Source organism: Typopeltis vanoorti, chromosome 10, assembly GCF_054136105.1.
Source record: "Typopeltis vanoorti isolate ZY-2024b chromosome 10, IOZ_Tvanoo_1.0, whole genome shotgun sequence".
NCBI classification, from domain to species: domain Eukaryota; kingdom Metazoa; phylum Arthropoda; class Arachnida; order Uropygi; family Thelyphonidae; genus Typopeltis; species Typopeltis vanoorti.
Window position 1 is genome coordinate 90,465,145 of NC_143558.1, and position 24,474 is coordinate 90,489,618.

The 24,474-nt window shown below is 36.3% G+C and overlaps 1 protein-coding gene across 2 annotated transcripts in view; it reads right to left on the reverse strand.

Moving 5' to 3' along the window:
- LOC150102584 (inactive ribosomal protein S6 kinase delta-1) overlaps positions 1-24,474 on the reverse strand; it is a 519,967-nt gene that overhangs the window by 124,681 nt on the left and 370,812 nt on the right. The window contains exon 12 of one of the 2 annotated variants that reach the window (XM_090399211.1): positions 13,845-13,934. In XM_090399211.1, the coding sequence (XP_090255337.1) occupies positions 13,845-13,934 (90 nt within the window). Of the gene's footprint in view, positions 1-13,844; positions 13,935-24,474 lie in introns of those variants that run through there. The other variant, XR_016548936.1, reaches the window with a different exon arrangement.

Sequence of the window (24,474 nt, forward strand, 5' to 3'; positions counted from 1 at the left end):
GTTGGTGGATAGGGAGTTGAAGTTTAGGGGGCACATTGCAAAAGTAACTAAAACAGCTCACCAAATCACTTGGCTTCTGAAAAATACTTTAACATGCAGAGACGAACAAGTTGTTGTTCCTCTGTATCGAGCCTTGATAAGACCCCATCTGGACTTCTGTGCCCAGATATGGGCGCCAGGGTTTCTTCTTGATGGGAAGGAGGGGGAGAGGATCCAGAGACGAGTGACCAAGATGATAGCAGGTCTGTGGAATGAACCTTATGAGAACAGGTTGAAGATTTGTGGGTTGCAAAAATTGGTCGATAGGTGGAAAAGGGATGATATGATTGAGACATTTCAATTACTGAAGGGTTTCTATAAGATTAATCCAGAAGATATTTTTGAGAACAGGACTGCTGGTGGGAGGACTAAGGGTCATACATGGAAGCTGGGCAAGAATGTAGTTAGCAGGGGTGTTAGAGCTAGGTTTTTTACTTGGAGAGTGGTAAATGAGTGGAATAAGCTTCCAGAGTCTGTTGTGGGTGCTACGACCGTGAATGAGTTCAAGGCAAGGTATGATAGATACTGTGTGAATGTTGAATAGTTGTTCTTGACATGATGTTAGGGCCTCCCTCGATGAGTCTGTCGACTCCTTGGAGTTTCCCGAAACAATAATAATAATAATAATTTCTTGATTTTGTTCAAAAAATTTTAATAAATATGGGAGATGTCTAAATTCGTGGTCATTTATATTTTTCTTTAATAAAAGTAAGTATTGTTGGAAACTTTTTATTGAACTTAACATGTCAATTAAATTTTTATCTCTACCTTGTAACTCTAAATTTAAATTGCTTAATTTTGTACAGAAATCTACTAAATTGAAAAGTGTAACAACCATCTTTTATCACTCAATCGTGGATAAATATCTCCTTTCTCATCAAGAAAATTTTTATATCGTTAATTAATACAAGAAATCTTTCTAAAAATTTACTTCTGCTAAGCCAGCGAACATTATTGTACAACAGAAGTTCCCTATCATCATCTGCCTATAATTTAAATAATCGCCAATGCAGGGCTTTTCCTCGTACAGAATTTACAATTTTAAATGTAATATCCAAAACATCTTTTGTGTTTAATCTTTTACTACACAGTACTTGTTGGTGGATAATACAGTGGTACATTAAAAAATCTGGATATTTGTCATCGTTTTTACATAATGAAATGAAGCCTGATTTATTACCTATCATTGCAGGAGAACCATCAGTAGTAATAGACACAAGTTTAAAAAGTGGAAGTTTGTGTTGTTTCACAAATTCATCAAATGCCAAAAAAATGTTTTCTTCCCTAGTCCTTCCCAACAATGGTACAATTTTCAAAAGTTCTTCTTTACTTGAAAAATCTTGAAATCTTGAAAGCAAATAAATATCATTAACTGAGCAGTATCAGTGAAGTCGTTTGATTCATCAAATTGTAATGAAAACGCAACACTGGTGAATGTCTGACATTAACTGAGTATTCAGATCAGCACTTAAAATTTCAACTCTTCCCATAACTGTTGTTCTGGAAAGTTGTAAATCTTTAATATTCGAAATGATTTCATTTTTATTTTTAAAATCAGAAAATAAAGATTTTGCTGCTGCAAGAAACGATTCTTTTATTAACATTCCATCAGTAAAAGGATTTTTTGCTTTTGCTAATAAATGACACACTTTCAAAGATGCAATAGTGGCTGATATTAGTTTATTTATTACTTTCAAAATCATATTTTGTTCTCCAGAAACTCCTGCCTTTAAATTTATAATTTTTGATTCACGTATTTTGGAATTTTTGGGAAAATCTTCATCATATTTTGCATGTAGCGATCGAAAATCTCTCTCAATATTACCTTTTTTTGGAAGTGCTATAGATGAATTACAAATCAAACAACAACACTTTCCATTTACCATTGTAAAGAAATAATCCATTTTCCATTCCTTGTGAAAATGATACGTCTTCGATTTCTTTGATATACTCATGATTATCCTCAAATTAAAAAAAAAAAAAACTTTTAAATATTTTATTAAAATAAACAAATTTTTATAACTTATCAATTAGCGAACAAAATAATGGTAAATCCAACGATAAATTTAGAGCAATTGGAACTCAAATGAAATTCTAACAGTGGGTAGTGGGAAGTGTGTGATGTAGTTATGCGTAAACATGATTATAAATGAAACGCATACGATGTGCTGTGCTTATAATCGTATTCACTCGGCTCGCTGTTTGACTTCCACTGATCCAAATTAATTCATTTACCCGGACTTATAAGAAAATTACTGATTTGACAATTTTTATTATTATTATTATTATTCAGGCCTCCATGGAGTCAAAAGACTCATCGTGGGAGGTCCTTCCTAAGAAACACAAAGTCTATCAAGACTCGTCGAGGGGAGGTCCCGCCTAAGAAACACAAAGTCCATCATACCATTCCTTGAACTCATCAACTGTTCTCGCTCTCACCACTCCATCAGGCAATGCATTCCATGGTTCAACTACCCCACATGCAAAGAAACCACTCTTCACCCTCTTGCTCACAGTTTCCTTTCGTAACTTCCAGGGATGGCCTCTTGTCATCACTCCTTCCCGCTGTTCAACCAAGTGAAAGAACTCCCCAGTGTCAACCCTGTAACCTCTCAACAGTTTAAAAGTCTCAATCATATCACCTCTCTTTCTTCTATCCACCAAACTCTGCAGTCCACATTGCCTCAGCCGATCCTCATAATTATCATTGTACAGTTCTGAAACCATCGTCGTTATCCACCTTTGTACCCTTTCACAGTTAATTTATCCCCTTCGAATCCTGGGGACCAAATCTGAGAACAATAGTCCAAGTGTGGTCTGATCAGGGTTTTATACAATGGAATTTTAACAAAAAATAAATAAACAATCGCAGTACACTTAAAGAGAATTAAAAAATAATACAAAATAATGATAAATAAAATATTATGTTTTCAGTTTTAATTAAATTTGTAAGTAAGGAGGAATAAACGAGATCGACCTATCGATCACGATCGACGGGTTGAACACCACTGGACTATGACTATACCTGGACTAATGTGCACAGATTTGCTGTCCTGAGTTTTGAGGATGCAAAGTTGCATGCACCAGGACAATAGCTGTTAGCCAAATAGAAACTCATTAGCTGACAATATCTTCTGCATTCAGTAGAGATTCTTTCACATCATTTTATCTTTTACTTGCAGCATAACAACAGAATTCTTTTGTGTTGTCTTTAGCTTGCAGTTTATTTTCATATTCAGATTTGGCATTCCATACACAATTGTAACTCTTCTGGCCTGCTTAACTTATAATTTTCAGAACTGATATCATCTTCATGCACATGGTATTCCTTCTGCCACATCTTTATTTTAAGAATCTCTTGCTTAATAAGAATACTCATCCATTTTATTCCTATCCTATTTATTCTTTGAACTCTAGAGACACAGTATGATATTGCAGCATTCAAGTATATTTAAATGCTTCACATGTTGATAACCTTCTCATCTAGCAAATGATACCATGGAAAAGAAACTAGGGTACTCCCCTTAGTGGATCATAATTTCCTACTTTGTAGTTCAGAATGTAACCTTTTCTGTGGAATATCCATAAACTTAGCCACTTCCTAAGTTAGTACAGTATGACCACTGTCACCAACTGGAGGCAGAAATGTCACATATTTAGCTAAAATCCCTTCTGACACTCTAATCAGATCTAACATTCTTTGACTTTGAGTTCCTTCTGTCACATGCTGCTTGAGAAAGTTGCAACAGCTCAATAACTTTGATTTCATTCTTCTCATGAAATTTCACCACTACCCAATCAATGTTTGGATAATTAAAGTAATCAAAATGTTTCACACTCATCATGCTTATCTGGTAATGCATTTCATCATCACTAGCAACTGATCTGGTAGGTCTGTAATAACACTCCACTGTGTATTAAATAGACTCTTCCCTCACATAAGATTATTTCAAAGTCACTAACACATTAAAAATTCTTACTAGTATGGTAGTCATAGCTTTTCTATCTTAAATGGACTCAAATCATCCAATATCATTAGCTGCACACTTCCTCCTCCTTCTTTCCTATCCTGTCCATCCTTCCTAAAAATACAGTATACCCTGTACATTCAACATCAGTTAGTATAGAGTAGCCAAAGAGAGGTATGAACAGCAGTTAGCTAATGAAGCCAAAAAGAATCCTAGGGAGTTCTTTCGATATGTAGGCAGCAAAAGAAAGAATGATTATGGGAGGATGATATTGATTGGAGAAAATGGTATAAAGACAGCTGTTGCAGAATGTGTGGTGGAGATATTTAATGAGCAGTTCATAAAGATCTTTCAATCTTGTGAATGTGACTTCATGGAGAGATTGAGAGCAGTAGATGATGGGGAGGAGAGACTGACTGTAAGTGAGCAATAGGTGTTTGGGGAGTTGAGTAAACTAGATGTAAACAAGGCTGTGGGACTTGATAATATATCACCGTGTATTCTGAAAGATTTTTGTGCCAGGGAGTTGACACCTGCCTTGACATATTTTTTTAATAAGAATTTTGCACTTGGTCAAGTTCCTAAGGAGTGGAAGGAGGGCAAGATCATGCCACTTCATAAAGGAGGTGATCGAACTCAAGCATCAAACTATAAGCCTATCTGTGTGTCAGGTGTTGTGGTTAAGTTGTTGGAGAAGTTGTGAGAACTAGGATCCAGAGTTGGGTTGACAACAATGGTATCATCTTTGATGGACAGCATGGATTTGCTAAAGGGAGGTCATGTTTTAGTAATCTACTTACTTATTACAATAAAGTGACTGCTTCCTTGGACAGAGGAGAAGGATACACAGTAATATACTTGGATTTCGCAAAGGCTTTTGATAGCGTACCTCATGATAAGTTGACAGTCAAACTAGAGCAGATGGGGTTGGATATTAGACTAGTGCATTGAATTGGAGACTGGATATCTGATAGTTATCAACAAGTTGTGTATGGGGGTGCGATATCCAGGAAAAGGAAAGTCACTAGTGGAGTGCCTCAGGGGTCTGTTTTAGGGCCATTACTGTTTAACTTGTATATTAATGATATTGGCAAAGATTTGGATGGAGATATTCCGTTGTTTGCAGATGGTGCAAAGTTGGGACGAACCATAAAGAGTAGTGAAGATGCTGTGGCCTTACAAGAAGACTTGAATAAATTGAGTGATTGGGTATGGAAATGGGGATGTGAGTTCAATGTTGCAAAATGTAAAGTTTTAAAATTTGGAAAACAAAGATGGGATGCAGAATTTATGTTTGGTGAGAATATATTGTTGGAGGTAGAGGAAATAAGAGATCTGGGGTTGATAGTGGATAAGGAATTGAAAATTTAGGGGACACATAGCCAAAATTGTGAAGACAACACAAAGGCTTGTGGGAATGATGCGGAGGACACTGACGTGTAGAAGTAGGGAGATTCTTGTTCTGTTGTATAAGGCTTTGATTAGGCCACATGGACTATTGTGCCCAGATTTGGTCACCAGGTTGTCAGAAGGATGAACAGATGTCGGAAAAGTCCAAAGGTGACTGACTAAGATAGTTTCTGACCTCTGGAATGTCAAGTACGAGGAAAAATTGAGAAGATGTAAGTTGCAGAGTCTGGTGGACAGGAGGAAGAGGGGAGATATGATAGAGACCAAGTTGGTAAGGGGTTGTTATAGGATCAATGGTGGAGAAGTTCTATAGAGAATAGTGGGAGATCAGGGGAGAATCAGAGGTCATCCCTGGAAACTGGATAAAGAGGGTGTGAGTAGGGGGAGTGAGAGGCAGGTTTTTTTCATGCAGAGTTGTGAATGATTGGAATGCCTTGCCTGAGAGTGTGGTGTCTGCAAGGAGTTTGAGTGTGTTTAAGACAGGGTATGATGAGATGTGTGTGTGTGTGTGTGTGTGTGTGTGTGTGTGTGTGTGTGTGTGTGTGTGTGTGTGTGTGTGTGTGTGTGATAAAAGGACCTCCCAGATGAGCCTTTAACTCCATGAGGTCTTGGGGTAATAATAATAATAATATCTGCCTCTGATAGCTAGGTCCCACTAATGTCTATAATCTGAGGTCCCAATGTAATTATCAAGGCAACAAACTCAACCCTTTGTTTCTGATATACCTGGCATCCACATATAGATATAATAAGTTACCTGTATGCTCTTTTGTATACTAACTTCTGTAGTCTGTATGAATCAGCTTGACCCCTTGCAGTCTATATTCTTATCTAATGCTTTACTTATGCTGACATCCTTGCATGTGCATAATAAGTTCAAATTGCATGAACACTCTCATCAACTGTCATTAACACAGTATTAACTGTCAGACAAATTTTAACTTTTTTTTTTTGTTTCCTTTCCATCTGTGTGTGATTCTTACTCAATTTCTCATGCTGATTCCAAATATGTTTTTAATATTTTCCTATCTCATATAGTTTTTGAGAAACAAGTCTATTCATTTTTATGATATAAACACTATTAGTAATATCACATGCAGAGAGGCAACAAAAAATAAAGTCAACTAGAATGATTGTCCCTAATGGCTTCTTCAACACCAAGTTCATTTTATAAGATGAACTTGGTGTTTTCTGTTTCAGATCCCAAGAATAATCAGGTAACATAGCATGACTCCACTTCCCCTTATACCTGCCTTCCATTCTCATAATCTGCTGACGAAACCTCTTTGTTCACCCCTTATGGATCTTAGATTTTCTGGGAAAAAGTCTAGATGTGAATCCAGAAAGTGTATTTTCAGAGACCTCTTGCATCCCATGTCATGATATGCTTTAAGCGTAGAAGAAACAATTTCTTTGTAATTTGAAGATTTGTGGTTGCCCAAAAAAGTTTTCTGCAACTAATTTAAAATGTGTCCATGCATTAGCTTGCTTTTAGTTTAGAACTTTTTCAAATTTGGGATTGTTCATTAACAATCTAATTTCTAGCACAATGAAAATGTTCTCCTGCATCACTTATTTTTGGAAATTTTTGTTTCAAATACTGAAACCCTGCTTCTTCCTGATTCACTGCTTTCACAAAGTTTTTCATGAATCCAAGTTTGATGTGAAGTGGTGGCAAATAGATTTTTTCTATCTCTACCAATAGTACATGTTTAACATTGCTAGAGATAGAAATTTATCAAATTTGTATGCAAAGGCCACTGTTTAACAACATAATGATTACTCTTGGTCCTGCTGCTCCGTTCACATAGGAAGCAATGGTACTTAATGCATCCAATTTGTTACCCAAGCAAAATGGCAATGACTTTAAGATCAGCACAGATGTTCCACTTGTAGGCATCATAATTAATGTTTCCCAGCACAATTTTCATGTTTTTGTATGTTTCCTTCATAGTAACCGAATGGGCTATTGGGATGGATGGATATAAGCTCCATTGTGAAGAAGAATAGTTTAAGACTGGATTTTGATAAATCAATTAAAACTCTCCATTCAGATGGTGTATGTGTATGTTAAATGCCATTGGACTCCATTAGACCATCTATGTTATATAAGCATGGTTGATGCAAAAACAGCAGAATGCGATTGTATCACAATAGACAATGACAGCTGATACAGGGCCTATTGTTTTCCTCCAGAATGGTACATGATGGTAAAATTTTAAAAACACATTTGAAATCAGCACAAAAAACTGATTCAGAAATACCTTTTCTTGCAAAGGAAACAGTATGTGTGTCAGACAGACAGATATATATCGTTATTGAATCTGGAAAATTTATATTTTTTTTTCCAGATTCCTCATACCATATGCATTTAGGTGTAGGCCATTCCTCTTATACAAATCCATGCTACTGTCAAACTCATCCTACGTGTCTAAATACTCACAACCATTTTTCTATGCAGCATATTTATCAAATTACTTGCTATCATAGTCTTTCTTCTTAATTCTGCATTATACTTAGGTAACATAATAACTATTTAACTTTTTCACTCTTCACTCTCACTTCTTCTTATAGTCCTTTCTTAACTCATTATATTCATTCATTCATTTTTTTTTTGTTTTAGCATCTGGAAAACTTTAAGTAGTCACAGTCACACCATCATCAATTGCACATTTTATGACTGAATCTCCATACCATATAATATCTTTTATTTTTCCCCCCCTTATAATCAATTTTACCTACCTGATTATCTATATGTAAAATCTTACCTGATTCAGTGCTTCTTTGTTTCACCTTTTGCTGCTTACCCTTCTTCTCCTTCCAATTCCTCTCTAACTGCTTTTCAACTTTTTCTAATTCCCTCATCATCCATCTAATAATTTGTTTTAGTCCAGATATGTCCAAAGTTAATTCATACTTGATAAGTTTCAAAAATAGCATAATTCTGATCAGTGGGGCAAGTCACCTTGTTAACAATTTCACTAACATTCCTCTTTGTTATTGCTGTAATGTTCTTTTGAGTCTTGGTGCTATTTTACAATACTACTTTAATATTAACAGTATTCCAACAAAATATCCAGAAATAGATCAAATACTATAAATATATGAAAATCAGCAAGAAACATTACTTTCTCTCTTCTTCTCTTCCGTCTAAGACGGGTTGAGTCTTCTCTTGAGCAGGATCTTCCAGTCTTCTCTATTCCTTGCTGTTCGAAAAAGTTCTTTATATGTTCTGCATCCCGAGATGTTCTTCATTAATTTCAACCAGGTAATTCTTGGTCTTCCAGGTCTTCTTTTTTCAGTTGGAAAAGTACTGATTAGGACGTTAGGAAGTCTGTCTGCGTCCATGTGTACAGTGTGGCCAAACCATCTCAGTTGTTGTTTTTTTCTAATTTTTTCTATTATTGCCTTTTTATACAATAATTCTTGTCTAACTATGCTGTTTGTTTTCTTTTCTATTTATTTTTCTTAAGCATTTCATTTCAAATGCCCGCAGTTTTTTCTCCTCTTTTTTCTTAGCTGTCCACGCAGAAGCCTGGACAGTTAAGAAAAGTTAAGAAAAGAGAAGAGAAAAAAGAGAGGAGATTCTGGAGATCATCTGCATATTTGATATTATTTATGTTCAAACCATTGACATTGATTTCAGGCTCATTGTCTATTGTCTTCTTTACAACTTCTTCTAGATATATGTTTAATAGGCATGGGGATAATGGGCATCCTTGTATTACTCCTTTTTGGGTCTCTATGGGTTCTGTTGTGAGAATATCCTTTTGAATTATTGCATTTGTCTTAGAGTAATATTTTATCAGAAACTGTATTATATATTTGTCTATTGCTTTTTCTAGTAGAATTTTAAGAAGGATTTCTCTGTTGATGCTATCAAAAGCTTGTTTAAATTCTATAAAACAACAATATAGTTCTTTATGGTCTTCCCAGCTGAACTCTGCTAGTTGGTGCAATGTGAAAATTTGGTCTATTGTTGAATAGTTTCCTCAGAAACCAGCTTGTTCTATGCCTATCATTTCTTCATAGGTGTTTTTTAATCTATTTTATATAATTCTTATGAATATTTTATAGGTGTAGGAGAGTAAATTGATTGGTCTGTAATTTCTGAAGTCTCTTTTGTCTCCTTTCTTGTATATTAGGATGATCTTTCCAGTTCTCCAGTCATCTGGGATCTCTCCTGTTTGTAGGATTTTATTGAATAGGGTTGTTAAATATTCTATTGATATGCTGCCTCCATATGACCACAGTTCAGTAGGGATAGTATCAATGCCTGGTGCTTTATTGTTTTTCATCTGTTTTATTGCGTATCTAACTTCTCGTAAAATTTTTGGATGGTCATTATTTTCTTCCATTGTTGGCATTGTATTTTTGTTTTGGTGGAAGATAGTCTTAAAATGGTTTGACCAGATTTTTCTTATATCTTCAATAATCCCGGTTTCAGTCATCATGTTGTTTATCATTGTTACTGCTTTTGCTGACAATTCCTTTGTAATTTCTCTTACAGTATCATGGAAGACTTTTAGGTTGTTTTGTTGGTATGCTTCTTGGCATTTCTTAGCTTTTTCTTCTAACTATTTTTCTTTGGCTTTCTTTTGCATAGGTTATCAACTTTATTTTTTAGTGCCCTGTATTTTTCTTTATTCTCTTCATTGTTTTGTTGGTTTACAAATATCTTGGTCTCTCTTTTCAATTCTATTGTAGCTACAATTTCTTGGATTATCCACTGTTTGTTTATTTTGGGTTTGGTACCTAGAGTGTCTTTTGCAATTGATAACATGTTTCTTTTCCTTTTTCCCAGTATTTTCTGCTGTTCTGGAAGATGGAGGATTTTAATTTCAAGCACATCTGTTCTAAAAATCGACTTCTGCTTGAGCTATCTTTTAGTTTTGATAGGTTGATGTTTTCTTCTTTTCTGATAGTGTTTTTCCTTGAATTTTATCTTCACTTTGGCAGTTAATATTTCATGGTCAGTGTCGAAATCAAAACTTCTTAATGTTCGTACATTATTTACTGATCTTTTCCACTGTTTTGTTTATGATGATATAGTCTATGCAGTTCTTTATATTACCATCTAGGGATGTCCCTGTATATTTATTATTAGGGCGTTTATAGAATAATATGTTTGTAATCATTAAATCGTTTGTTTTACAGAAGTGGAGTAATTGTTCTCCTCTGTCGTTAAGCTCTCCATATCCAAATTTCCCCATCACGTCTTTTTTGTCTGCTGTGAGCTGTCCTATTTTAGCATTAAAATCTCCCATCACTATCATGAGTTCTTTATTTTTGGGATTATCTATTTCCTGTTGTAGTTCTTCATAGACATTTTCTATTTCTTCCTCTGAATCGTTACTGTCTGGTGCATATATTTGGATTATTTTAATTGTTTGACCTTTTTCTTTTGCTTGAAGTTTGGCTGTGATTATTCTAGGAGACACTGGTTTTATTTCAATTACTGAGTGTGTAAGTTTCTTTTCAATTAATAATGCAACTCCTTCTCTGTGCATGTTATCTTTTCTTCCTGAGAAGTATAGTCTTCCTTCTGGTAAATATTACTATGATTTGTAATTAAATAAAAGTAATGCAGATTATGTAACACTCTTACATAAATCGTACAAGTTTGCAGATTCCTTAAGTAAACTGAATAACTGCTTTAATAAATTCGGCATGAAAATCGGCTATAAAAAGAGGCAGGACATGAAAATATCAACTGCATTATAAACTGAGGACCCAGTTTTAATATCAGGTTTAAAGAATTTTCCTTTATAATGTAATCCATGCAGATGATGAATAACAGTAGACAAAGTGAATGATCTTCTTGCACATAAGTTTACATGAAGCAAAATAATTCAGATATTTAGGTGCAATTTTTGGTCAGGATGGCAAATTAAATATGGAAATAGACAAAGATAAGTATAACTGATATCATTTTCATTATATGCTTCTACATCATTATCACTCTTCATTTGCTGGTCAGCATCCTTCTCAGTATTGAACAATCCCCTGGGTTAACTTTGCGATATGTCCCCTAAACTGCAAGTTTCTATCAATCATCACCCCAATGTTCTACACCTCCTCCACTTCCAGAGTATGAAACCTCCCATCAATGGATCCCAAACTTAAAGATCTTACATTTATTTGAATTAAACTGATACCCATTCATTTTCCCATCCATCCATCCATCCAGCTTATTCAACTCATCCTCCTGAAGAGCTACCACACCTACATCTGCACTATTACTAATAACCCTCCTCAACTTCACATATCAGCAAACAACTGAACATCTCCCTGCACTCCATTGACAATGTCATTGATATACAAGTTAAACAATACAGTTCCCAGTACTGAGTCCTGTAAAACCCCACTTGTAACTTTCTGCTTCTTTTATACCAGTTCCTCATGAACAACTCTCTGATATCTATTTGACAGCCAATCCAATTCACTAACCTAACATCAAGACCCATATGGTGTGACTTAAATATCAGCTTATCATGTGGCACCCTATTCCTTATCAACTGCTCTTGTTACTTTATCATAAAAGGTACCCCTTAACAAATCCATGCTGACCCTAAAAGATAACATTAATCTTGTCAGCCCAATGCTGTATACGATATCTCACTAATTTCTCCAAAATCTTAACTACAGAAGAAATAAATATTAGTCTACAGTTTGACACTTCCATTCTACCACCATCTTTATGCAACAGCACTATCTTACTCACCTTCCAATCCTTGGCACCTTTACTGTAGCAAGACTCTCACTGAAAAGTAATGGAACTGTCAGTTCTTTAGCACATTCTCTAAAACACATGTTGAAATCCCATCAAGTTTCATTGCTTTAGTGATACAAAGTACTCAGTATTTAAAACAGATTCTTTTCATGTACTTCTAAACCTTGAAGCCTCCCCAAACCCCCCTCTAGTAACAATACTTACATTTCCAGGATATAGTAATATCCAAATAAAGTGATTATTAAACTTCACTATGTCTTCTGCATCAGTCATGCTTCTCCCATTTTTGTCTAACAGTGTCATTCTTCCAGAATCATTTCTCCTCCTACTGGCCACATAATGAAAGAATTCCTCAAGATTTTCTTTGGATCTCAGGGCCTATCTCTTCTAATATTCAGTTTTGTCTTCCTTACCATACTAGTCACTTGTAACCTGAGTCATATTCTTCATCATCATTATTATGTGACACCCTCCAGGGAGTCCAAGAGCTCATCCTGGGAGGGCACATTACTTCGCTAAATACATCTCATCCTCTCCACTACTTAATTCTCTAACTACGACTACTACCATCAACACCATCTATCCCCATCATCATCAACAACAGTATTTTTTTGTCTGTAAATTGCGTATGTTCTGAAGGTCGATTTGTCTCTATGCGGGATGAAAAACCCGAGTTTCTGGAAGAAAAATCCCTGCTACCACCATATGAGATCGGTTAACTCACCTTCAACTGAAAAAGCCCACATAAGGATTCCTCTCGTTATAACGAGAATCGAACCCAGGAGGACAGGTCTTTTACAACTGAAGGGTGCAATGCTCCACTATTCTTCCAATTGCGCTACGGCAGCTTCATGTATCTGGTCTCCATCCCTCTCCTTATATATCTTACATAACCTCTTTTTTACCTGCAGTTCCCATTTGATATTGTTTGTCATCCATTTAACACCAAATTGTGTACCCTTTTTCATTCAACTTTGTTTTGAGTGAAACTTACTTATCTGCATCCCAATCTCTCTCTCTCTCTCTCTCTCTCTCTGCACCCCCACTTACCTGCCTTCCTGTCATCACTACATCCTTGGCTCCTGCAATATCTTGTCTTCCCCTGGTTCTCCTATTTTCTCTCCTTCTATCATTCCCATAATTCTCTCTAATTCCAACTCTTGTTCACTTCACATCAGCTAAACTTCCCAGTCTTTGCTTTCATACTCCTGACTTATTCTTCATATGTTCCACTTCTCTCCCCCCCCCCCTCTTCCAAATAACCTAGTCTTGCTTGTCATTTAACCATCCAATCATCAACTTCTCCAAATCTACTACACTCCTTAAGCTTATCTCCCTTTCCACACGACACTCATCCTCCTCAACCACAATCATGCTGTCTGTCTCTATTGGCATTCGCTCATTTCTGACACACTATTATTAAATCTATTATGCTGATGTTCATATCAATCATCTCTTTCCATTTCTTACATTTTATGCAGATGTGCACTCCCCAGTCTCATACCTGCCACATTCCTAACTGCTGGGAAGTAAACAAGCCATACAGCATTACATTAAATCAAATTATTATTACTACTAAATTTTCAACAGTGAGTTTTATAGACTGTAGTCAAAGATACGAAGGAGAAAGAAATGAAGGGATGAGGTCAAGTGAGGAGATATATTAATATGAAACAAAATAATTTAAAATTTACCTGGAGCAGTATACATATGCTTTTTAGAATTACTGCAGATATTTCTATCGACACAATTCCACTGGCTTTGATATGTCAAAAGAATATGCCCTAAAAATATAAATGTATGTATGTATATATATATATATATATATATATATATATATATATATATATATATATATATATATATATATATCTATATATCTATATACATATTTAAATCCTACAAGTTAATAATAAACTAACAATTAAAAAGCTTAGTACTGGTTGACAAAAGATCTGCATATGCAGTTGAAAATTACAAATTAAAAAAAAAAAGAAAAAAAGGGGGAATTTATGAGTGCCTCTTTGTTCTCCTAATTTTCCAACACTCCACTTTCATCAACAGTATTGCTAGCACATTAATTTCCTCCCTTTTGTCAATATTTTCAACTCTATTTTGATTAATTATTAAAAATGTTTTACACTCTCAACACAACTGGCACTTACTAATACTTCCTATATATTTGCTCATCCATCTTGCTTTCTACCATAAAATTTCACCTTTTGCAACAAATACATTTCCCACACACATTGCACTGAACAAAATTTCACATAATAAACTTGCCCAACAAAGATTTCTTAGCTACCATTGTTCTATTATGCAATGATGTCATATTGATAATATCTACTCTAATCCAAAATATACAACTTCTCTTGAAAGCTAACCAACTCAATCCATCACTCACTCATAAAAACTACAAAATATTCACATTAATAACTAAATTCAAAAAAAAAAAAAAATTACTTATCTTTTGTCACCACTCTTAATTAGGTGTTAAATAATAACCATACCACAATATATTTGTGCAATAGTGAAAATAATGAAATAATAAATAATGCAACAGAATCTTCTTGAATGACAAACCATTTCAAATAGGGACATGAAAAAATTTCAAAAAAAATTAGAAATTAAGACTAATTTGTACTCATGGTTCTATAGAGGATTCTAGTGCGGAAGTAGCAGAATTTTTGAATCATTAGAGATTGACATAAAGGGTGAGGAAATGAATACAATACATATAGAAATATTTTTGGAAAACTTTGAGAAAAGAACAAAGCTGATAACAATGATTAAACACCAACTATATTTCTGTGCAGTACATACATCTATTGTCATTATTAACAGTACCATGTTCCTTCAACATAAACATGTTCATAAACTGTTCTAAAAAATCAATACATAAGAGGAAGAATTCATCATAACATTTTATTTTTATTATTACTATTTGGTAACCTTCATGGAATCCACAGATGCCTCGTGAGAGGCCCGCTCAACCAGCAACATGTCTACCATAATGAAATTGAAGTTATTTCACTACTTGCACTCAGGCAATGCATTCCATTCACAACTCTCCACATAAAAAATCTACTCCTCACACTCTTCTTCACCACATCTTTATACAACTTCCAGGGATGACTCTCATTCTTCCCATCTTAACATCCATTCTTTTTATAGCTTCTTCTGTATTAATCTGATAAAATCCCTTAACTAACTTGAAGGTCTCTATCATGTCTTCTCTTTTCCAACTATCCACCAACCTCTGTAACCCACATTCTCTCAAATGCCTTTCATAACCAATACTCCAGCGTCCTGATTTCACTTTGGTTATTCGTCTTTGGACCCTCTCCAGTGTTTCCACATCACAATGAAAACTAGATGACCAAATGTGAGCACAATATGTGGTCTGACCAATGCCTTATATAGAGACACAATCACATCCTTATCCCTACATGTCAACGTACTTTTTATAATAGCATAAATAGAACGTGCAGTCTTTGCAACCCATGAAATATGCCCCCAGGCAACTGTCTACCATCACTCCAGGATTCCAAATCTCATCCACTTCCTGAAGTACAGCTCCACCAATATAGTACAGAGCTTTATATGATTTATATTAGGAGTAATGCTGGTGTCAATCAGCATTACTCCTGATAATTCTACCTAACTTTGCACCACTGGCAAACCTTTGAAGATCCCCAGTCAATCCACATGAAATATCATTAACAAATAAGTTAAACAACAGTGCTCAAGAACAGAACCCTGAGGCATGCCACTGGTCACCTTCCTTTCTGAGACAAGGCTCCGTCATACACAACTTGTGGGTATTATTATTATTACATGTATCTACATGGAGTCAGCACACTCATCGTGGGAGACCCAAACTATCAAAACAATATCTACCATATCTCTTCTTGAATTCATTTACAGACATAGAACTCACAACTGAGTCAGGCAATGCATTCCACTCATTCACCACCCTCCAGGTGAAAAACCTCGTTCTCACACCCTTGTTAACCATACTTTTCCTTAATTTCCAGGGATGACCTCTTGTTCTTCCATCACTATCACACAGCTGAAATATTTTCCCTGCATCAATCTTATAAAAACCTCTTAATAATTTAAATGTTTCTATCATATCCCCTCTTCTCTGCCTATCAACCAACCTCTGCAATCCACAAGCTCTCAATCTTATAATGTAGGGAGCATTTTTTACATCACTCACCAACTTAGTCATTCTTCTCTGAACCCTCTCGACAACCTCCTCATCCCCAAGGAAGCCAGGTGACCAGACTTGAGCACAGTAATCCAAATGTGGAAGTATCAATGCCTTATAAAGGGGAATAATAACCTTTTCATCTCTTGATGTTAGTGCGCTCTTCAATAACCTAGTAATCCTATGTGCAATCTTGGACACCTTAGCAATGTATCCTCTGAACTTCATCTCCCTATCCACCAACACCCCTCATCAATCTCTTGGAGTACTGTTCCATCAATGTAGTACACAGCTGGTAATCTTTTAATTCCAAAATGCATAACTTAAAGTTATGCATTTACACTTTTCCATACTGATCTGACATCCATTACCTTTTGCCCATTTTGCTAGCTTATTTAAATCATCCTGTAAACTCTCAACATCAGCTTGATTTTTTATTGCGCTATCCAACTTTCCATCATCAGCAAAGAACTGAATATCTCCCTTTAAGCCATTTCCTATATCATTTATGTACAAATTAAACAATAACGGCCCAAGCACAGAGCCCTGAGGCACACCACTGGTCACCTGCCTCATCCTGGACTCTGCTCGTCCATATACCACTTTCTGGTATCTCATCCTAAGCCATTCTCTTATCCATATCACCAGATTAGTATCCATCCCCCTCTGTTCCAATTTGTGTAACAGTATTCCATGGGGTATCCTGTCAAAAGCCTTAGCAAAATTCAGAAGTACCACTGTGTAGCCTTTGTCCAACTCAGATGTCATTCTATTATAAAAAGTTAATAAATTGCTAAGGCAGGATTGCCCTTTAACAAAACCATGTTGGCCCCTATAGAGTATCATATTCTGATCCACCCATTCTTGAATTCTGTCTTTAACCAACTTTTCCAATACTTTTACCACCACTCCTGAGATGGTGATTGGTCTGTAATTAACTACCGCAGTTTTAGGATAACCTTTATGCAAAGGAACTACTTTACTTTCCTTCCACTCCCTGAGGACCATACCAGAGTTCAAACTTAAGTTAAATAACCAAGTAAGAAGCGTTGACAATTCCTTTGCATATTCAAGCAACACACGAGCTGATATTCCATCTAAACCTACACCAGAGTTTGCACTTAAATTCTGCAATATACTAAATACCTCTAATTTATTAACTTCAATTCTCACCTTAGTTATTGCTAAGGTACAGAGATATCCTGACTTGGGTGATAGACTTTTGAAAAGTGATCACTCAGTAACTCTACTATTACATCTGAATTGGTCACCTCAATACCATCAGCACCCACTAAAGTTATCCTTCCAAAGTCATTCTTCCTTTTACTTGCCACATAGCGGAAGAACTCTTTGGGATTACCGTTGATCTTCTTGGCTAAGGTCTTCTCATAATCTGATTTAGCTTTTCTTACTATGCTGGTAACCTTCCTAGCTTGAGCCCTGTACTGCTCATGGGTGTACTGAACGCCTTTCTCCTTGTAAATTCTCGATAACATTTTCTTTTTTTGCAGATCAAGCTTGATACTACTACTCATCCATCTAATGCCTACCTTTAGAGGAAGGCTATAAATCACCCTGAGCAGTTGGGTTCTCTCCCAACCTTCCATATAAGAAAAAATTTCATCAGACATTATCCTATAATACCCACTGAAAAGTTTCTAGACCTCTATCATATCTCCTCTCTTTCTCCTGTTAACCAGCATCTGTAATCCACATACTTGCAATCTATCCTCATAATCTAAATCCCATAATCCGGATATAATCTTTGTAACTCTTCTTTGTTGGAATCCGGGAGATCAAATCTGCATACAGTAATCCAGGTGTGGTCTTATCAAAGCCTTATAAAGAGGCACAAAATGTATCCTTGACATGTATCCTTACATGTCAAGGTTTGCTTCAACATCGCAATTATGCTCTGAGTTGTATTTGCAACTTTTGCTATGTGACCTTTGAAGTGTATCCACCAATACACTAAGATCCCTTTGCCTCTTCAGTTTCTTGTACCATAACCCTGCTAACATAATATGCCGCTGGAAATCTAATCATGGCAAAATGCATAACTTTACACTTACTAACATTAAACTGACAGCCAGTTTCATTTGCCTAAATTTCCAGCCTATTCAAATCATTTTGTAACTGCTGAATATGCAAAGATAGGCAGGGCATTCCAGATTGCACTGCCTATCATTGCATCATCGGCAAACAATTCCACATCTGATGTTAGACCCTGCCTGAAGACATTGATGCATAGAATGAACAATAATGGCCCAAGAACTGAAACCTGAGGTACACCACTGGTCACCTTAAATCTGGCAGATTCACACCCACTGTATACCACTTTTTGATATCTGTCTGTCAACCATCCCATGATCCAAGTAAAGAGTTTATATTCCAATCCTATATTCTCCAGTGTATCTTGCTAAATGGCATTTGTTGGGTTCTTTAAGTGAAATGTATTCCTGATATTCTTCAAGACAAATTTGTGCAGAATGACCAGTCTGTCCATAATAACATAAGCCACAAGAGCAAGGGATTCTGCAAGCTCCAGGATAAGAAAGAGGAGGATATTTCTCTTTAAGAGGGATGAGGAAAGTATTATGTACTGGATGAAAAAAGACTTGTAAGTCAATCTGTTGAAGTAATCTTGCCAATTTTTCTGAAAGTCCTTTAACATACAGAATACAAATTCTGGTAATTTCTTCTTGAGGCAGGTTAAGACAACAGCCATAATTATTTATTATTTTATCAATAACTTTTGTATTATAACCATTAGAGATAAAGGAAGTTCTGATAGTAAATAGTTCTTTGTTTAGAAGAGAACCCGTAGAGCATATTTTATGAAGTTGACTAAAGATTTGATTACATCATATTTCTGACAAGGATGATGATGATGTGAGTTTGAATAAATGTATTTACCAGTATGAGTTAGTTTTCCATATACTGAGAACTGTAGACTACCATTTGGTTGACGTAGACTGAGAACATCCAGAAAAAAAAGGACAATGTTATCTTCTAGTTTCAGAGTAAATTTGATTCTTGGATTTATTAAGTTAATTTTTCAAGAAATTCATGAAGATTGGACAAGGAGGAGTTCTATACAGAAAAAAAACATCACTCTTTACAAATATCTCTCTGACAGAGACAATTGAATTGCTTCATAATGACTTTCCTCTTGACATTGTAAAATTATTTGGCTTTGGTATTAATTCAGGATACGTAAGCTGGCAGAACAAACTGTACAAACAGATAGAGGAAACAGCTATGGGATCCCCCTTTCCCCAACCTCTAGCTAATTACTTTATGGAACATACTGCACAACATATTTTGGATGTTTTTACACCTAAACCATCAAAAATTAACCATTAAATTAAGATATTTATGAAACATTTCAAACAACATATTCTGGACATTTTTTTAACCTAAACCATTAAATTCATTTAAGTGATTCCATTATTAATATGTTAAGATGTTCATAAATTCACAAGGTAAACACACACACACACACACACACACACACACACACACACACACACACACACACACACACACACACACACACACACACACACACAGAAGCAATAAGAAATATCTTATTGATTATATTATTATTTTGATAGTGATATCTTAAGGCTGGTTCAGGATACAGGAGCATACAGCATAATAATAAAGCATAAGAATGTGTGCTTGTGCTATGTAACTTGATAGTTGGTGGTATTATGAGTGTTAATGGCTTCCATGTGCGCTAAATGTTTTGGTGTAATATCATGCATAAGGTTTTCATGTTTGAAACAGGAAGCAATTACTATTTAGTTTTCAGTAGGATAAAAATTAGCATCCCATTCAAAAAAAAAAAAACGTACAAAAGTTTTAAAAAGAATAAGTTGAGCAGCTTCTAGAGGTGAATATAAAATCTAAAGAAAACATTGAATGACTGATGAAATTATAATTCTGATATTAAACCACATAGAACAATTTGATAGTACAAAATGTTTATTCAAATACTCAACTAGTTTCATGAAATAATTGTTTCATCATCAGGAGATATAGTGAATAAAATGAAAAATGAATCTATTAATGTAAGGGAATTCGTCCAGTGTAACATGTGTGGGATGTATGCTTTCCCGAAAGAGGCTGGAATCTGCATAGATAATGATAGTGGTGGGAGACTGTGCCGAAAATGTAAGGAAAGTGAAGAATTAAAGTGTGTGTGTCAGGTCATGAGATAATTATTGTAGAAGAAAGCCAGAATGTGAGAGAAAATGGTTTGAATGATGAAAATAATGAGAAATTAGCTGTAATCAGTGAGATCGCACGGTTACACGGAATAATACATAGGGCAAAGTGTCAGTTGGAGTGACTGCAAAACTCTTTCCAGAGTGCCTTGGCTAACAGAAATAAGCAAGTGTATGAAAGGAAAAATAAGCGTATGACTGGGAGTGTTTCAGAAATGAAGGAAAGAGTGTTGTATGGTGACTCGTTAGTAAGAGGTGTGATAGATGAGAGTTTGATTAAATCATACTTACCAGGTGCGAAAATTAAGGATGTAAGTGAGAGTATTAGAGCGCAAAAGCAGAAGGTGAAAGAAATGATAGTCGTAGTGGGAACGAATGATTTGAAAGGAGATAAATTTGATATGAGAGAGGACTTAAAGGAATTATTATAGGTAGCGAAAGAAAAGAGTGACAGAGTTAGGATAGTGAGGCTGTTGCCGCGGTATGAAAGAGAAGAGTTTAGAAGGAAGGCCATAATCATAAATGATTTTATGCGCAGGTTATGCAGACGGTGTGGTGTGGAGTTTGTGGACATGTGGAGTGAGTTTGATGGGCGAAAGGATTTGTACAAGATGGATGGCTTACATTTGAATGGATTTGGTGTGCAAAGGCTGGAAAAAGTGTTGCTGAGTGAAGTGAGAGTGGATGTGCAAAATCAGGGAAATAGAACTACCAAGGAGGGGGGGGGGAGTGGATATGCAGACATCAGTGAGACAGATGAGTGTAAGAATGTATATAATGAGCCCGAGCCAGTAAAAGACAGGAAATCAGAATGGGATAGTTAGTTATAACGCATCAAGATAAGGGTGGGACAAATGGACCACTGCATTTCATGTATACTAATGCAAGAGTATCAGTAACAAGAAGGAAGAATTTCTGGCCTTGGCTGGCTCTTCCTGGCCACAGGTTATTGGCATTAGTGAAACATGGCTGACAGAAGATGATAAAGTTATTGGGATAGAATGTGTAGGGTATAGTGTGTTCACGAGAGATAGAGAGAATAAAATGGGGAGGAGGAGTGTTATTGATGATAGCTGATGAACTGCAGCCAAGGAGAACAGAAGTTGTATTGCAGGATAGTGAAAAGAGCTCATGAGGCTATTTGGTGTGAGATTGAGACCAACAGAACAAAATCTATAGTTGGGTGCTGCTATAGACCAGGTGATGGAAGACATGGTGGAGATAGTATGCATAGACAAATTGAGTAGAAGGAGAAACAGAGAAATGAGTAGAAGGAGAGTAATTATTATGGGGGATTTCAACTATGGTAACATTGATTAAAAGGAGGAGAGGATACATGTGAGGAAGGAACTGGATTTTATTCAGTTACTAAGGGATAACTAACTGAGACAGCATGTAATGGGAAATATTAGGGGTTCGAGAGTGCTTGACCTAGTAATAGCATCTGAGAATTTGACTGTAATGAATATGACCATGTTGCCACCTATTGGTGAGAGTGATCACAGGGTATTGACCTGGGAGGTGGCTAAATGTGTGAAATTTTCGATTAAGACAGGGTACATGTAGAATTACCGTGCTGGCAAGTACGACAAGCTTAGAAGATTGCTTGGTTCAGTGCCATGGCATGTAAAACTGCAAGGGCTGGATGTTGATAGGGCATGGGAAGAGGTCAACGAGCATTTGCAGGAGGTTATGGCTGACTGTATACCTAGAGTCTGAATAGTAAATCACGTAGGAGTTAAATGGATGAATAACACCATTAAACTTGAGTTGCAAAAAAAAGAAACAACTGTGGAAGGAATTTGAGGAGAAAGGCGACCTGCAGGCACATGACCAGTATAAAGCGCAGGCCAGAAGGGTAACGAGTGTGGTAAGAAAAGCAAAAGTGGATTATGAAAGGAAATTAGCCAGACAAGCTAAAGAGAATCCCAAACAGTTCTTTCGATATGCTGCAAGTAAAAGAAAAACTGTACACGGCTGAATGATTTTAAGGAATGTCGATGGTAGGGAGGTCACTGAATCAGTCGATATAGTGGAATTACTGAGTGAGCACTTTGCAAGAGTATATCATCCAGGTGGTGACATTGAAGGAATGAAGGAACCACTAGTTTATATGGGAATTGTGGTGAATGAAGTGGAGGTGAATAGTCTATTACAGAACCTTAATGTGAATACATCTGTGGGATTGGATGGTATACCAGCACGGGTCTTACGTGAAGCGGCTAAAGAACTGTCAGTGCCCTTGACCATATTGTTTAATCTGTCTCTCGGGTGTGGTTTAATCTCGAAGGGGTGGAAAGAGGGGAGAAATAGTTCCATTGCATAAAGGAGGATCCAAGACTACCGCTGCAGATTACCGACCAATCAGCATATCAGGAGTCGTTGTCAAGGTCTTGGAGAAAGTAGTGTCAAGGGAAAAATACAGGAATTAATTGATGAAAATGAGATACCATATGGGGGACAGCATGGTTTTGTGAAGGGTAAATCATGCCTCAGTAACTTGCTCAGGTTTTATAACATAGTGACAGCTGAAATGGATAAGGATAAAAGGTTTACAGTGATACTGCTGGACCTATCTAAGGCCTTTGACAGGATACCACATGGAATTCTAATTCGTAAATTGCAACATATGGTAATGGATATAGGGTTGGTGAGATGGATAGGAGAGTGGTTGATGGAGAGATACCAAAGAGTAGTTTACTCAGGAGTAGAGCCCAAAAGACGGCCTGTGACTAGTGGTGTTCTGCAGGGTTCTGTTCTTGGACCACTACTGTTCAATTTGTTCATTAACGATATAGGAAAGGATCTGAGAGCAACTGTTCATTTGTTTGCTGATGATGTAAAGTTGGGTAGGGGCAACAGTGAATGCAGAAGATGTCAAAATTTTGCAGGATGATTTGGATAGATTGGAGGTCTGGGCTAAGGAGAATGGATGTCAATTTAATGTGGCAAAATGTGAGGTTATGGATTTTGGGGTGAAAAGATTAGCAGCAGTATATCACATTGGTGGAACTGTACTCCAAGAGATTGATGAGGCCAGGGACTTGGGAGTGTTGGTGGATAGGGAGTTGAAGTTTAGGGGGCACATTGCAAAAGTGGCTAAATCAGCTCATCAAATCACTTGGATGCTGAAGAATACTTTGACGAGCAGAGATAAGCAAGCCATTGTTCTGCTGTATCGAGCCTTGATAAGACCCCATCTCGACTACTGTGCCCAGATCTGGTCACCTAGGTTTCTTCTTGAAGGGGAGGAGGTTGAGAGGATCCAGAGGCGAGTGACCAAGATGATAGCAGGTCTATGGAATGAACCTAATGAAAACAGGTTGAAGAAATTGGTTGATAGCCGGAAAAGGGGAGATATGATTCAAATTGCTGAAGGGTTTCTATAGGATTAATTCAGAGGATATTTTTGATAACAGTATTGGTGGTGGGAGGACTAGGGGACATCCATGGAAGCTGGGCAAGAGTGTGGTTAGTAAGGGTGTTAGAGCTGGGTTTTTACTTTTAGAGTGGTGAATGAGTGGAATAAGTTGCCAGAGTCTGTTGTGGATGCAATGACAGTGAATGAGTTCAAGGCAAAGTATGATAGATACTGTGTGAATGTCGAATAATTGTGATGGACATAATGTTTAGGGCCTCCCTCAATGAGTCTAAGACTCCTTGGAGTTGCCCATAATAATAATAATAATCTACAAACAGATAATGATCACAATAAAAATATTTGAAAAAGAGAGACACTAACAATGAAATGTGTGCTTGTGCTATGTAGCTTGATGGTTGGTGGTATTATGTATGCCAATGGCTTCCATGTGCACTAAATGTTTTGATGTAATATCATGCATAAGGTTTTCATGTAGACATTATTATTATTTGACACCT